Source organism: Pelodiscus sinensis, chromosome 22 (assembly GCF_052426305.1).
Source record: "Pelodiscus sinensis isolate ZL-2025 chromosome 22, ASM5242630v1, whole genome shotgun sequence".
Lineage (NCBI taxonomy): Eukaryota > Metazoa > Chordata > Testudines > Trionychidae > Pelodiscus > Pelodiscus sinensis.
Genome location: NC_143073.1, coordinates 3,286,348 through 3,300,815, shown reverse-complemented (window position 1 = coordinate 3,300,815; position 14,468 = coordinate 3,286,348). Strand labels below are relative to the sequence as shown.

At 66.8% G+C, this 14,468-nt stretch overlaps 1 protein-coding gene across 2 annotated transcripts; it reads left to right on the top strand.

Moving 5' to 3' along the window:
* The first annotated feature begins 6,108 nt into the window (after positions 1–6,108).
* Positions 6,109–13,792, top strand: LOC142819540 (lysosomal acid glucosylceramidase-like). Of its 2 annotated transcripts, none has more exons than XM_075907425.2 (11): positions 6,109–6,254; positions 6,944–7,189; positions 7,451–7,642; positions 7,736–7,882; positions 7,982–8,115; positions 10,137–10,309; positions 11,688–11,925; positions 12,025–12,249; positions 12,339–12,502; positions 12,871–12,996; positions 13,300–13,792. In XM_075907425.2, exons 2-11 carry the CDS (start codon positions 7,123–7,125, stop codon positions 13,400–13,402), a joined length of 1,569 nt encoding a protein of 522 aa, XP_075763540.2. In that variant the 5' UTR covers positions 6,109–6,254; positions 6,944–7,122; the 3' UTR covers positions 13,403–13,792. The 2 variants fall into 2 exon arrangements, with proteins under 2 accessions (XP_075763540.2, XP_075763541.2); XM_075907426.2 differs by lacking the exon at positions 6,109–6,254 and adding an exon at positions 6,636–6,660.
* The last annotated feature ends 676 nt before the right edge of the window (positions 13,793–14,468 follow it).

Below are 14,468 nucleotides of genomic sequence, written 5' to 3'. Positions count from 1 at the left end.
GTGCCAGGCGGGGCATCCTAAATCCCAGAGGGGAGGAAGGGTGAGAGCAGTCCTGACGTGTTCCCTAAGGCTCGGGCCTGCAGAATGTGCAGGCTGCAGCCGGCAGCAGCAGGGGGAACGCAAGGGCGAGCGAATCGAATAATTGGGTCTGGATTGTGTTTGTGTTTCGCCGTCGCTTGGCCTTTCCTGGGGGTGGGGCTTGGGGACACCGCCACTCGCTCGGCCTCCCCGCCCTAGTCGGCTCCTGGAACCGTGTGTTCGGGGGTTCTCAGCCCAACCTCGGATGTGGCCGGAGCGGACGAGGGGCCACGCTGACCAAGCGACTTCCTGCACTGGGCATGGGAAACAAGCTAAACCCCAGCCCTTCCCCTCGGCGGGGACAGGCCGCAGGGCTGGGCCCGCCCTTGCCATGGCAACGCCAGCAGGCCGCAGGGATGTCTCTGACCTGGCCCCATGCCCCACCTGAGCCCCTCATGTTGCTGGCAGGACTGTGGCTTCAGAGAGGCAGACACAGGAGTCCCCTTGGGGTGGACCACTGACACCTCCTTCCTGCCCTCTGGGGCTCCCCACACCACCCTGTCCTGGGGGCCCAGATCCTCTGCTCTCCCCCGGAGTTGGGGTCGCCACCCCCTGCAGAGCACCACAGACACAGATCCACCTCAGTTGTGGGAGGGCTCCGCACCCTGGAAACCAACCCCCAAAAGGGACTGAATCCCCAAACCCTGGGTAAAAGCGTAACCGAGGGAAAGCTCATAAGGTCAGCCCCCTTCATCAGCGCCAGAGAGAGAGGCACACGGTAAACAAAAAAGCTACATCTACACTGCCCTCTTGTGCAAGAAAATATGTAAATGAGGTGAAGCAGTGAGTATCGCTGTGCCTCATTTGCATACTTAATGAGCCACCCTTTTGCTCAAGGGGCTTTTGCGCAAAAAGGAACCATCTACACGGCTCCTTTTTGAGCAAAGCCCCCCCTCTTGCACAAGAGCCGTTCTGCCACTTTTTTTCAGGAAGAATGGCTCTTGCACAAGAGGGGTTTTTGGTGCAAAAGCCCCTTGCACAAAAATGGTGGCTCATTAAGTATGCAAATGAGGTGCGGAGATATTCACTGATTTGCCTCATTTGTGTATTTTCTTGTGCGAGAGAGGGCAGTGTAGACGTAGCCAAATGTGTTTATTAACAGTCGGGTTTATGTGGCTGCACGTGAAAACAGCTCAAAGTAAGCTACTCGATTAAAATGAACAGAAACCACCTAGCTCCTTCCAATCCACAAAGAGACGCGTTACCGGTAAAGTCTCACCCTAAACATTCCTCTTCTCTCCGGTAAAAGCTTCATATCAGAGTTGTTGTTTTTTACTCTGATTTGGGGCTCCGGCCTGTCAGGGTCCTTCCAGTATTCTCTTCCCATGGAAAAACACCAGGTTCAAAATGGATTCCAGCTCCAGGGGGTAAGGGCTTGTGTCTTTCCAGACCCGCCATTTGGGCGCACAGGACAGAGAAAGCTGTTTACAGGTTGCAGAACGAATCAGTGAGCCATTAAGTTTCGGGGGGGGCCAGTAATGGCCTCGTTAGCGCATTTGGAACTATAAACAGCTCCCCACGTCCTACTTCCAACGTCACAGACACGCATGAGACATGCACCGAAACCGGACGTACAGACCCGGCAGCTTGTGACTGCAAAGTTGACGTTACATGACTTGTTTTGCATAAAGCATGTTCAGGTCCTGCATATTCATGGTCCTAAGCCAATTTTCATAAGGCCCGGGAGGGCGGGGTACATCACAAGCGGCAACTCCTTAATCCGTCACAGGATTGCTATCAGGCATTCTTAAACCTGAGATACCCACGCGGGGATGTGGAAAACCGGACTGACAGCCAGCCGAGTAGCCAGGCATCCATAGGCCCAACAAAGAAAATGACACCACCGGTCATCACCTACAGCCCCCAACTTCAACCGTCTACAACCTGTCCTGGAAACAATCCCTCGCTCTCACAGGCCTTGGGTGACTGGCCAGTCCCCGCCTACAGACAGCCCCCTAACCTCAAACGAATTCCTTCCAGCAACCACGCAGCACCCTTCAAGAATACCCACCCCTGCAATCAGCCCCGGTGCAACTCTGTCCACACATCTACTCAAACGACACCATCACAGGACCTAACCACATCAGAGGCTCGTACAACTGCACCGCCACCAACGTGACCCTCGCCATCGAGTGCCAGCAATGCCCTTCGGCCATGTACATTGGCCAAACTGGACAGTCTCTGCCAGAAAGGATGAATGGAACTCGTATCCGAAAAGGCAACGCCCAGAAACCTGCCGGGGAACATTGTAACCTGCCCGGGCACTTGTTCATGGATCTCAGCGTCACCAGATTGTTTCAATCCAATTTCCAAAGCCAGCTCGCCCAGGAAGCTACAGAACGTAATTTCCTTGACAAGTTTGATCCCTGCAACAGAAGTCTAAACAAAGCCATGCGCAGGATGGAGGCTACCTTCCGCATCCTGATGACACAAAAACCACACGCAGGGGATGTAGAGTGGGTACTAAGCGCTCTTCTCCGCTTCCTTGAGCACGGGCCCTCCGCCAATTCCTTTCGCCTTCTTTTTCCTCCTCCCCCCGTAAACCCCATTCATCCGAAGAAGCGGGTTGTGCCCACGAAAGCTCCTGAGGCCGACATGGTTCGTTAGCCTCTAAGGTGCTGCGGGACCGCGCGTTGTTTTCTACCTTTTTACACCCCCGCGTTGGCAATGCCAGCGAGAAGTAAGACCTCGGCACCGATGTTTGTAAGACACCCTAGGCTGCAGAAACACCCTGCCTGCTAGTCCTGAAGGGGGTGCTGGCAGGGTGAAACTGGAGGAGACAACTTACAAGCAAACCATCATACGTCTATTCATACGTCTATTCTTCTCCCGCAGGGGCGGGGCACCCGTTTGGAGCCAGGGCTGCTGACCCACAGAAAAAATCAGTCGGGGGCCACACACAAATGAGAAGAAAAAAAATGCACAGACCCGCACTGAGGGGGCCCCCAAGTGAGGAGAGAGACCCTCCCCACCTCCCCTCGCACACCAGAGCCCAGCGGGGCCCCCCCTACTAGATTTTGTATGTTTCAGCCCCTCCATGCTGGGGGGGGGCTGAGCCTCGGGGGCCGGATCCTGTTCTACCGCCACGGACGTTCTGCTTTATGGCTTCGCGGGTGTGTCTAACGCTCGTGCTCTGTGTTTCCCAAACACTTGGGGTGGGGGGGGGGGTGTTGGTCCCTGACTTGAGGCTGGAGCGGGACATGCCATGAAGCTGGTGTCTAGAAATGGAGGAGAGATGGTGCAAGGACCTAGGGGGAAAGCAGGAGATGGGGTGAGGGTCAGGCTGCAGTGGAGGGGTGGGGGAACTAGAAGAGGTGGGGGGCTAGGAAAGTGGGCCCAGGAGCAGATGGGGTGGGGCGATCAGCGATGGGGGACAGAAAGCCAGTGAAGAAGACCCATGGGCGGGGGGCTGGCCCACGGAGTCCCAAGGAGGTAGAACTCACGGGCTTTGGAGCACTGGGAGGGGGCAAACCCCGGTGAGGCCAATAGGGAGGGTTCTTGGGGGGCAGGGACATGGGTCTCCCTGGGTCGCCTGTAGCTCCGCGAGTGGAGCGTCTGTCTGAGCCCAGCCCACATCCCGGAGCCAGCGGGGCCGGCAGCAGCGTGGGAGCCCTGGGAGTGTCTGGAGGCCAGCACCAGGCACCTGGCCTGGGTGCCCCTTGGGTTTGCTGGCGGCGCTCCCCTGGGGGCAGAGGCAGCGGGCACGAGCCGTGCAACAAAACAGTGACCCAGCAGGGGGCGCAGTGGCCCAGGCAGTGAGCTGCAGGCGGCACCTAGTGGGCACCAGCTGGAGGCAGGCGGGGGGGGGGGGGGCACCCACTGCCCAGGGATGGGGGGGAGGACAGGGACCTGAGAGGGAAAAGTCAGACCCAGAGCCCCCCGCCCCCCCGCCCGCCTGCCCTGGGGGCGTCAGTGTCCTGGGGGCGGGGCCCTCGGGGAGGGGAACTGGGCAGGTTTCTGCCTGGAGGCTGCCGGGCTCGCCCATGTCTGGGCTCACGGGGAAATCCAGCCCGGCCAGCTCACACCTCCTTTGGCTGCCCCGCCCCACCGGGCCTGCTCAGAGTCTATGGGGCTGCGCTCGCTGTGGGGCCAAGCACGGCCTAGGGGAGCTGAGATCGGGGGTCCCTCGGGGAGGCGTGTAGGGAGTGTCGTGGCTCACAGGTCGTGCCCACACTTGGCCCCTCGGATCTTGGACGGGACCCCCCTCTCCAGCGCGGCAGCCCTTTCTCGGGGAGCCCCTCTCTTGGGGGGCCCACTCTCACCGGGGGGTTTCGCCCCTCCACCTCCCAGGTGGTGCCTCTCAGGGCCTTCAGCCGCCTGCTTCCACTGTGAGCCCCCTTCGGGGGTCCCCTCCCTCTGGCCCCCCCGGGACCTCCCCTCCCAGAGGGAATAGCGCCCCCCTGTTCCCCAGCCCAGAGCGACTCCCAGCCAGCACCAAACAGGACGGTTTATTGAGCTTTGAACACAGCAAAGGATCCCTCAGGCCAGTCGGCCTGGGCCCCCAGCCCACACGTCAGTCTCCCCCGGCAGCCGGCTGAGTCCTGCCTGCTCTGCCCTCAGCCCCCCCATATAGCCCCCGTCTCCCAGCAGGGCCTCCAATACCCCCAGCAACAGCCCCTCCCCGTCCATTGTCTTCTCCCTGGGCCCCTCTTCTCCCCTCCCCTCCTCCGTCCAATGTTCTCCCCACGCTGGGTCCCTCCGGGGTCCCTCTCTGCAGCCCGTTGTCTGTTGTCTGGCCAGAACCGTCCGTGTCCTCTGAGCAGGGCCGGGGGCACCAGGGCACCAGACTCCCCCCCTTCGTCACATTGAACCGGTAACTTCCGGGTACTGAGGGCCCCCCTGTGTGCGACACCCCCCTTTTGAATCCCCAGAGCTCCCCACTTCCTCACAGGCAGCCCCCCACCGTGAGCCCACAGCAGCAAGCACCAGTCCTGGCCTGGGCAGGGCCCCACCCCGCTGCTGAGGTTCTGGGCCTCGGGCCGGCTCCTCGCCAGATGCATGATGGCGCCAGATCAGCCAGCTCCTGGCAGAGGCCTCAGGAGTCACCAAAGCAGAACCAGCCCCGACTCAATCATCCTGGCCAGGGCTTGGTCAAGCCGGGACTTAAACACCTCTAGGGATGGAGAGTCCACCCCCTCCCTAGGGAACCCAGCCCAGCGCTTCCCACCCGCCTAGGGAAAGAGTTTCCCCTAATATCCAACCTGGACCCCCCCACTGCAACTTGAGCCCATTGCTCCTTGTTCTGCATCCGTCACTGCTGAGAACAGCCTCTCTCCAGCCTCTCTGGAACCCCCTTCCGGAAGTTGCAGGCTGCTCTCAAATCCCCCCTCACTCTTCTCTTCTGCCAACTAAACAGACCCAAGTCCCTCAGCCTCTCCTCAGAGGTCATGTGCTCCAGCCCCCGAATCATTTTGGTCGCCTCCGCTGGACCCTCTCCAATGCGCCCACGTCCTTTCTATAGTGCAGGGCCCAGAACTGGACACAATACTCCAGATGTGGCCTCACCAGAGCCGAATAAAGGGGAATAATCACTTCTCTGGATCTGCTGGCAATGCTCCTCCTAATGCCCCTAATATGCCATTAGCCCTCTTGGCTACAAGGGCGCCCTGTTGACTCATCTCCAGCTTCTCATCCACTGGAACCCCCAGGACCTTTTCTGCCGAACTGCTGCTTAATCAGTCTGTCCCCAGCCTGTACCAATGTTTGGGATTCTTCCGTCCCAAGGGCAGGACTCTGCACTTGTCCTTGTTGAACCTCATCAGATTTCTTGTGGCCCAATCCTCCAATCTGTTTGGTCACTCTGGACCCCATCAACCTGCCCCCGCGGTGCATCTGCCCAACTGCCCGGGGTGGGGGGGCTTTCCTGGGCCCTCGGGAGGGGGTGCAGGAGGAATTGAGGGTCCTGGCTCCCCGAGCGGCGTCCCCCTTTGCCCTGCCCAGCCCGGGTGCGTCATGGGAGCAGCGTTGCAATCGCCGTGGGCGGCTTGGAGCAAACGTTGCTAAATACTCCCCGGGTGCCTCTCGGGATTGGGCGCCGGGCGCCTGCCCCTCCCCGGGACAGACTCTTCTGGCTGAGCCAGTCGGTTCAGCGCCGCCCCGGAGCTGCCGCCCCGCCAGCCCTGCGCAGCTGCAGCGAGAGGTACAGCCGAGCCGGTGGCCTGGGCCTGGCTGGCCAGGTGAGTGGGGCCCGGGTGGGCGAGGGGGTGCTGGCCCGGGCCAGACGCACACCGGCCGGGGGGCAAGGAGCCGGCCCGTTCCACATGGGCAAACTGGGCTGCGTGCCCTGAGTCCCAGGAGGGGCTACACGGAGCCAGCCCGGCGCCTGGGGGCCGTGGGAAGGGGAGACAGGTGCCCTGGGAGGCTGCGGAGGTGCAGAGCTGGCTCCCTGCTCAGTCCCTTATGTGAACCATGCTCCCAACCCCCGGCGAGCTGGGCAGGCCCCCGCGGGCTCCTCGTGGGCTGTGGGCTGGGAGGCGCTGACACCCGGGTTAAAAGCCCAGCAAGCCCCGGTTGGAGCTGCTGCCCCCGGGGGCCGCATCACACGTCCCTGCCCCCCCATGGGGCCATGGGGCACACGCTGGGGTGGGCGCAGGAGGGAGCTGGGAGGGCTCTCTTCTGGGGTGGGCAAGAGGGCAGGGCCCTGGCAAGCGGCTGGGTGGGGCCGGGCAGCCAGTGCAGGTGGGGGGGTGCAGGTGGAGAGGGGGAGTGGGGTGCAGGTGGAGAGGGGGAGTGGGGTGCAGGTGGGGGTGCAGGTGGAGAGGGGGAGTGGGGTGCAGGTGGAGGGGGGTGGGGTGGGGGTGCAGGTAGAAGGGGTGGGGTGCAGGTGATCAGGACCGTGCTGAGCTCTCTGTTCTGTTCCTTGCAGCCTGTCGCGGGCGACTCACCTTCCCCTCTCCCCGGGTGCGGCTCCAGGGCTCCCGGTGCGGCGTTGGGCTCACCCGGCTGCTCCGGGGCTAGAGCCCGGCGGGGGAGCAAGCGGGAGCCCGTGGTCCGGCAGCCCCCACGCTCACAGCTGCACCTGCTTTCAGGCTGGGTGCCGGCGCCATGTGGGCCGGGTGCGCCAGCGTCGTGGGCTGGCTCCTTTTCATGCAGACGGCGCCCGGGGCGGCAGGTGAGCGCTTGTGCCGCGTCGCGTGTGGCCGGGGGGACCCTGTCGGGGCTGAGATGGGGCAGCCCGGCCTCTGCCCCTCTCCCGGGGGGCTGTGGGGTCTGGCGGGGCAGGAGTCCTGGGCTGAGGGACCCAGCGGGTTGGGCTGAGAATCCCGCTGCCCCCGTTGGGAGGGACGTGGCTCCGGCGTCTCGGCGGGAGGCCATGGAGGTGGGAATCCTCTCCCACACCCGGAGCCCAGCCCAGCCCGTCTCCCTCTGCCAGGCGCCCGTCCCTGCAATGCCAGGAGCTTTGGCCACGGCTCCGTGGTGTGCGAGTGCAGCGCCTCCTACTGCGACACGCTGGACCCCGTGGTGCTCCCCGCCCTGGGCTCCTTCGCCAAGTACGAGAGCAGCAAGGCAGGCAAGCGCCTGGAGCGCAGCGAGGGGACCTTCTGGAACGACGCCCCCGCCCCAGGTACCCGCCGGGCACGCGCCGCTGGGGGGGAGGGGTCTGGCTGCTGTCCCTGTGCCCGGCTGGGGCTCTGACTGTGCCGCTCTCTGCCCGCAGAGCTGGTGCTGAAGCTGGACACGGCGCAGCGCTACCAGAAAGTGAAGGGCTTCGGCGGGGCTCTCACGGACTCCGCCGCCATGAACATCAAGTCCCTGTCCCCGGGGGCCCAGGCCCACCTCCTCAAGTCCTACTTCTCCGAGGAAGGTGAGCGGCGGGGCGGGGCCCGGAGGGGCAAGCGGGGCTGGGGCCTGGCGGGACGCCCGTCCGGCTCCGGGGCCCCGCTCACCTGCTTCCTGTCGCCAGGGATCGAGTACAACCTGGTGCGCATCCCCATGGCCAGCTGCGACTTCTCCGCCCGCCTCTACACCTACGCGGACACCGAGGGCGACTTCCAGCTGAGGAACTTCAGCCTGACTGAGGAGGACACGAAGCTGAAAGTGAGCGGCCCGGGGAGCTGGGGCAAGGGAGAGGGGGCGTCATATAACAGTGGCTGGGGGCACCGCGGGGAGGGTCAGATCAGGGGGAATTGGTAGAGCCAGGGCAACTTACAGCCCAAGCTTAGGGGTCCCCCGCGCTAAGGCACCAAGCCAGCCACACCGAGCACATCCCCCGCCACCCTGGCCAGCAAGAACCTGCACCACCCCCTCAGACACCCCAGCGCTCCCTGTGCCCCCCAGCCCCCCTTACACAGGGGAGAGGTTATAGCCCATCCCCCATCTCCCCTCAGACACCCCAGTGCTCCCTGTGCCCCCCAGCCCCCCTTACACAGGGAGAGGTTATAGCCCATCCCCCACCTCCCCTCAGACACCCCAGTGCTCCCTGTGCCCCCCAGCCCCCCTTACACAGGGAGAGGTTATAGCCCATCCCCCACCTCCCCTCAGACACCCCAGTGCTCCCTGTGCCCCCCAGCCCCGCTTACACAGGGGAGAGGTTATAGCCCATCCCCCACCTCCCCTCAGACACCCCAGTGCTCCCTGTGCCCCCCAGCCCCCCTTACACAGGGGAGAGGTTATAGCCCATCCCCCACCTCCCCTCAGACACCCCAGTGCTCCCTGTGCCCCCCAGCCCCGCTTACACAGGGGAGAGGTTATAGCCCATCCCCCACCTCCCCTCAGACACCCCAGTGCTCCCTGTGCCCCCCAGCCCCCCTTACACAGGGGAGAGGTTATAGCCCATCCCCCACCTCCCCTCAGACACCCCAGTGCTCCCTGTGCCCCCCAGCCCCGCTTACACAGGGGAGAGGTTATAGCCCATCCCCCACCTCCCCTCAGACACCCCAGTGCTCCCTGTGCCCCCCAGCCCCCCTTACACAGGGGAGAGGTTATAGCCCATCCCCCACCTCCCCTCAGACACCCCAGTGTTCCCTGTGCCCCCCAGCCCCCCTTACACAGGGAGAGGTTATAGCCCATCCCCCACCTCCCCTCAGACACCCCAGTGCTCCCTGTGCCCCCCAGCCCCGCTTACACAGGGGAGAGGTTATAGCCCATCCCCCACCTCCCCTCAGACACCCCAGCGCTCCCTGTGCCCCCCCAGTCCCAGAGGAACCAGCCACAGTCCCAGGGCGATTCCTACCTGGGCTCTCACCCCGGAGCCGGCTGGGTCCCTCCCTTAGCAGCTCCCAGCAAAAGGCTCATGCATGAAAGAGGAAAGGTGGAGCGGGGTGGTTGGGGGAAGCCCCACACGAGAGATGGACCAAATAACATCACAGGGGGCTGCACCGGGAGTGGGGAGGGAGGCTGGGCTGGGGGGGCAGCGTTGGGAGTGGGGAGGGGGGCTGGGCGGGGGGGGCCAGCGTTGGGAGTGGGGGGGGCTGGGCTGGGGGGGCCAGCGTTGGGAGTGGGGAGGGGAGGGCTGGGCTGGGGGGCCAGCGTTGGGAGTGGGGAGGGGGGCTGGGCTGGGGGGCCAGCGTGGGGAGGGGGGAATGAGGGCTGGGCTGGGGGGGCAGTGTTGGGAGTGGGGAGGGGGGGCTGGGCTGGGGGGCCAGCGTTGGGAGTGGGGGCTGGGCTGGGGGGCCAGCGTGGGGAGGGGGGCTGGGCTGGGGGGGGGCCAGCGTTGGGAGTGGGATGGGGGGGCTGGGCTGGGGGGGCAGCGTGGGGAGGGGGGAATGAGGGCTGGGCTGGGGGGGCAGTGTTGGGAGTGGGGGCTGGGCTGGGGGGGCCAGCGTTGGGAGTGGGGGGGGCTGTGCTGGGGGGCAGCAGCATTCGAACACTGTACAGACCATCCCCCAAGAGGGGCCCAGGACACGAGGCACCTGCCCAGGGAGCTGTCAGGGCGGCCAAGCCAGGGAGACGGGGGACAGTGGAGGGGCGAGTGCCCAGCGGGGAGGCTCCGCCCGGCAGCAGGCCCAGCCTGGCTGGGCGGATGGGGGCTCCCGTCTCCCCCAGGAGCCCGGGGTCCCTGCGGTGGGGCAGGGACTGGGGAGAGCCGCAGCACACGACCCCCATGCCCCTGCCCCCAGATCCCCATTCTCCAGCAAGCCCAGGCGGTGGCCAAGGCGCCGCTCTCCCTCTACGCCAGCCCCTGGACCTCCCCGGTCTGGATGAAAACCAACGGCGCCATGACAGGCCGGGGCACGCTGAAGGGCAGCCCTGGGGACCAGTATCACAAGACCTGGGCCAACTACTTCATCAGGTACAGGGCAGCGGGGCGGGGGGCGGGAGCCCGCAGGCTGGGGGGGCTCAGTGGGTGCAGCCGGGGTGGGGCAGGAGCCCGCAGGCTGGGGGGGCTCAGTGGGTGCAGCCGGGGTGGGGCAGGAGCCCGCAGGCTGGGGGGGCTCTGTGGGTGCAGCTGGGGTAGGGCAGGAGCCCGCAGGCTGGGGGGGCTCGGTGGGTGCAGCTGGGGGGGCAGGAGCCCGCAGGCTGGGGGGGCTCGGTGGGTGCAGCTGGGGTGGGGCAGGAGCCCGCAGGCTGGGGGGGCTCTGTGGGTGCAGCCGGGGGGGCAGGAGCCCGCAGGCTGGGGGGGCTCGGTGGGTGCAGCCGGGGGGGCAGGAGCCCGCAGGCTGGGGGGGCTCTGTGGGTGCAGCCGGGGGGGCAGGAGCCCGCAGGCTGGGGGGGCTCTGTGGGTGCAGCCGGGGTGGGGCAGGAGCCCGCAGGCTGGGGGGGCTCTGTGGGTGCAGCCGGGGGGGCAGGAGCCCGCAGGCTGGGGGGGCTCTGTGGGTGCAGCTGGGGTAGGGCAGGAGCCCGCAGGCTGGGGGGGCTCTGTGGGTGCTGCTGGGGTAGGGCAGGAGCCCGCAGGCTGGGGGGGCTCTGTGGGTGCAGCCGGGGGGGCAGGAGCCCGCAGGCTGGGGGGGCTCGCTGGGTGCAGCTGGGGTGGGGCAGGAGCCCGCAGGCTGGGGGGGCTCGCTGGGTGCAGCTGGGGTGGGGCAGGAGCCCGCAGGCTGGGGGGGCTCGGTGGGTGCAGCCGGGGTGGGGCAGGAGCCCGCAGGCTGGGGGGGCTTGGTGAGTGCAGCCGGGACAGGAGCTGGTATTATGTGGGGGCTCAGTGGGGGCAGCCAGGGCAGGAGCCCGCAGGCTGGGGGGGCTCGGTGGGGGCAGCCGGGGGGGCAGGAGCCCGCAGGCTGGGGGGGCTCAGTAGGGGTAGCCGGGGCAGGAGCCCGCAGGCTGGGAGGGCTCAGTGGGGGTAGCCGGGGCAGGAGCCCGCAGGCTGGGGGGGCTCAGTAGGGGTAGCCGGGGCAGGAGCCTGCAGGCTGGGGGGGCTCAGTGGGAGTAGCCGGGGCAGGAGCCCGCAGGCTGGGGGGGCTCGGTGGGGGCAGCCGGGGCAGGAGCTGGTAGGATGTGGGGGCTCGGTGGGGGCAGCCGGGGCAGGAGCTGGTAGGATGTGGGGGCTCGGTGGGGGCAGCCGGGGCAGGAGCTGGTAGGATGGGGAGCTCGGTGGGCGCAGCCGGCCCTGGGGCGTGCGGGGGAAGGCGCTGGAGGGCGTCAGAGGCGAGGTCTGTACAGGCCATGCCGGGGGGGGGGGACAGAGATGGGGGCTGGTCTCTGCTGCTGACATTTCCCCCGCCCGGCCCCAGGTTCCTGGACGAATACGCCAAGCACAACCTGACGTTCTGGGCGGTGACGGCCGGCAACGAGCCCACGGCCGGGGAGATCGTCTTCTACCCCTTCCAGTGCCTGGGCTTCACGGCCGAGCACCAGCGGGACTTCATCGCCCAGGACCTGGGCCCCGCCCTGGCCAACAGCTCGCACCGCGCCGTCCGCCTCATCATGCTGGACGACCAGCGGCTGATGCTGCCCTACTGGGCGGAAGTGGTGGGTCTGCGCGGGGGCTGCTGATCCGAGCGGCTGCGGGGCTGGCCCCTGGGGTGCCCGTGGCCGCAGGTGACGCCTCCGTCCTCGTCCTCCTCCTAGGTGCTGAAGGACCCGGTGGCCGCCAGCTACATCAGCGGCATCGGCATCCACTGGTACCTGGACTTCCTGGCGCCCATCGACCTGACACTGTCCGTCACCCACCACCTCTTCCCCGACTACTTCCTGCTCTCCACCGAGGCCTCCACCGGCTCCTACTTCTGGGAGCCCCGCGTGGTGCTGGGCGCCTGGGACCGCGGCAGCCAGTACAGCCACAGCATCCTGGCGGTGAGGCCCACGCGGCGCCGGCGGCTGCCCCTTCCCCAGGGCGGGGAGCCTGGCCCCGGCTGAGCGTCTCCCCCTCTTGCCCCTCGCAGAACCTCAACAACTACGTCACCGGCTGGACCGACTGGAACCTGGCCCTGGACATGGAGGGGGGCCCCAACTGGAGCAAGAACTACGTGGACAGCCCGGTGATCGTGGACAGCGCCAAGGACCTGTTCTACAAGCAGCCCATGTTCTACCACATGGGGCATTTCAGGTGAGCGGGCGCGGCGGGCGCACGGTCTCTCGGCACGCGGCTGGTGGGGACGGGCCTCTAGGGCCCAGCAGCCTGGGGAAAGGAGGCGTCCCGCCCCGGCCCCTTAGAGCCTGCCCATGGCCCCTGCTGGGTCTGCCCCCTTCTGCACCCCTGGAGCGGGACAGCGCGTCCCTCGCCCACTTCCCGGGGAGTCGGCTCCCACCCTGCAGCCCCCCAACCGGGTACGTGCAGCCCTGGGAGCTGGCGTGTCCGCCTGCCGTGGCCCGGCTCTAGAGGCGGCTGTGGCTGGTGCGGAGCGCACGGGAGCCTGGCTCTGGGGCCGAGCGCGCTCCTTCCCTGCGCGCTCACCGCCCCTCCTGTCTGCGCAGCAAGTTCATCCCCGAGGGCTCGCAGCGCGTGCGGCTGGCCACCACCAAGAAGTGCTCCCGCTGCAACCTGGAGTCTGCGGCCTTCCTGCGCCCCGACGGCGCCACCGTGCTCGTGGTCCTGAACCGGTGAGTGGCTGGGCCCGAGCCGGGTGCGCAGCGTCCTCCCCTGGCCACCAGCTGCCTGTCGTGGAGGGGCAGGTGCCCCGAGGCCGGGGCCCCAGGCAGGGGGTGCAGAAACCTGCTGGGAGCGTGTACCCCAAAGTCCTTCCCAGCCCCCCAGCTCTTCTGTCCGACCTGCTCCCCCTCTCCATGTACCTCACTGGCCCTTCGCTCTCCCCAGCTCCCCCAAAGTCCTTCCCAGCCCCCCAGCTCTTCTGTCCGACCTGCTCCCCCTCTCCATGTAGCTCACCGGCCCCTCGCTCTCCCCAGGTACCCCACGGACCTGCCGTTCGGGATTTCAGACCCAGGCCTCGGCTTCATTCAGGCGGTGGCGCCGGCTGACTCCATCCAGACCTACCTGTGGCGACGCTGAGAAGGGGCCCGGGCAGGCGGGGGTAGCCGGGGGAGGAAGGCCGTGCCTCTAACCCAGAGCCCCCCCTCCAGGGAAATGCTGCAGCAGCCAGAGGGACTTGGGGCCGGGTCCCACCTTGCCCGGCAGCAGCCACGCTGAGGGCAGGGACCTGAAGGACCCAAGGGGGGAGCTGGGCTCCGGGGTCCCACGGAGCATGGATGCGGCGCCCAGCCGTGCCAACCGGCTCGTCAGCGCCAGACCCAGGGCCTGGGCTGAGCCAGAGCTGGGCACAGACCCCTCCCCGATACCTGCTTCCAACCCTGCCCCTTCCTCCAGCCCCACGGGCCCTTCCCACAGCACCGGGTCTGCTGGTCTCTAGCTGCGTTCGCACAAGAAAGAGGTTTTCTACCCCTTGGCCTGGTGTTTTTCCTCCCCTCGGGCTGCCTGGGTGCTGGCCAGAGCCGCGGGCTGAGGGGCCGGGGGAGGCAGAGGATGGAGGGGAGGAAGGGCCGGGCTGGCTGCCCCAGGCGAGGGACTCGGTCCCTCTGAACATGCCCATCCAGGGCCGGGGGAGCAGCAACGCTCCGGCCGGGGTGGGCTGGGCGGTCACTTTGGAAGGTCCAGCCTTGGCCCCCAGCTGGGCCCCCATGGGGACGCGTGAGGGGAGGCGGGAGCCACAAGTCCCTGGGCCAGGCCGTGCGGCAGAGGGAGGATGGCCGGGGTCCAGCTGACCAGCAGCAGGGATGCGTTGGGGGCCCGCGGCCAAGGCCCGGCCTGTCGCTGCGGTTCTTTCCAGCTGGGAGCGGAGGAGGCGTCTCCACGGGGAGCCGGGAGCATCCCGGGCAGGTCTCGGGTCAGACGGCCTGGTGGGGCCAGGGAATTCCCGCCCCCCCCAATGTGGTACCCGGTCCAGCACCAGCCTGCCCCCCCAGCTGGCACCCGGCCCAGCGTCAGCATGCCCCCCAATACTAACCTCCCCCCGGCTGGCACCCTGCCCAGCGTCAGCATGCCCCGCCAGCCCCACTACCAACCTGCCCCCCCCAGCTGGCACCCGGCCCAGCGTCAGCATGCCCCCCAATACTAACCT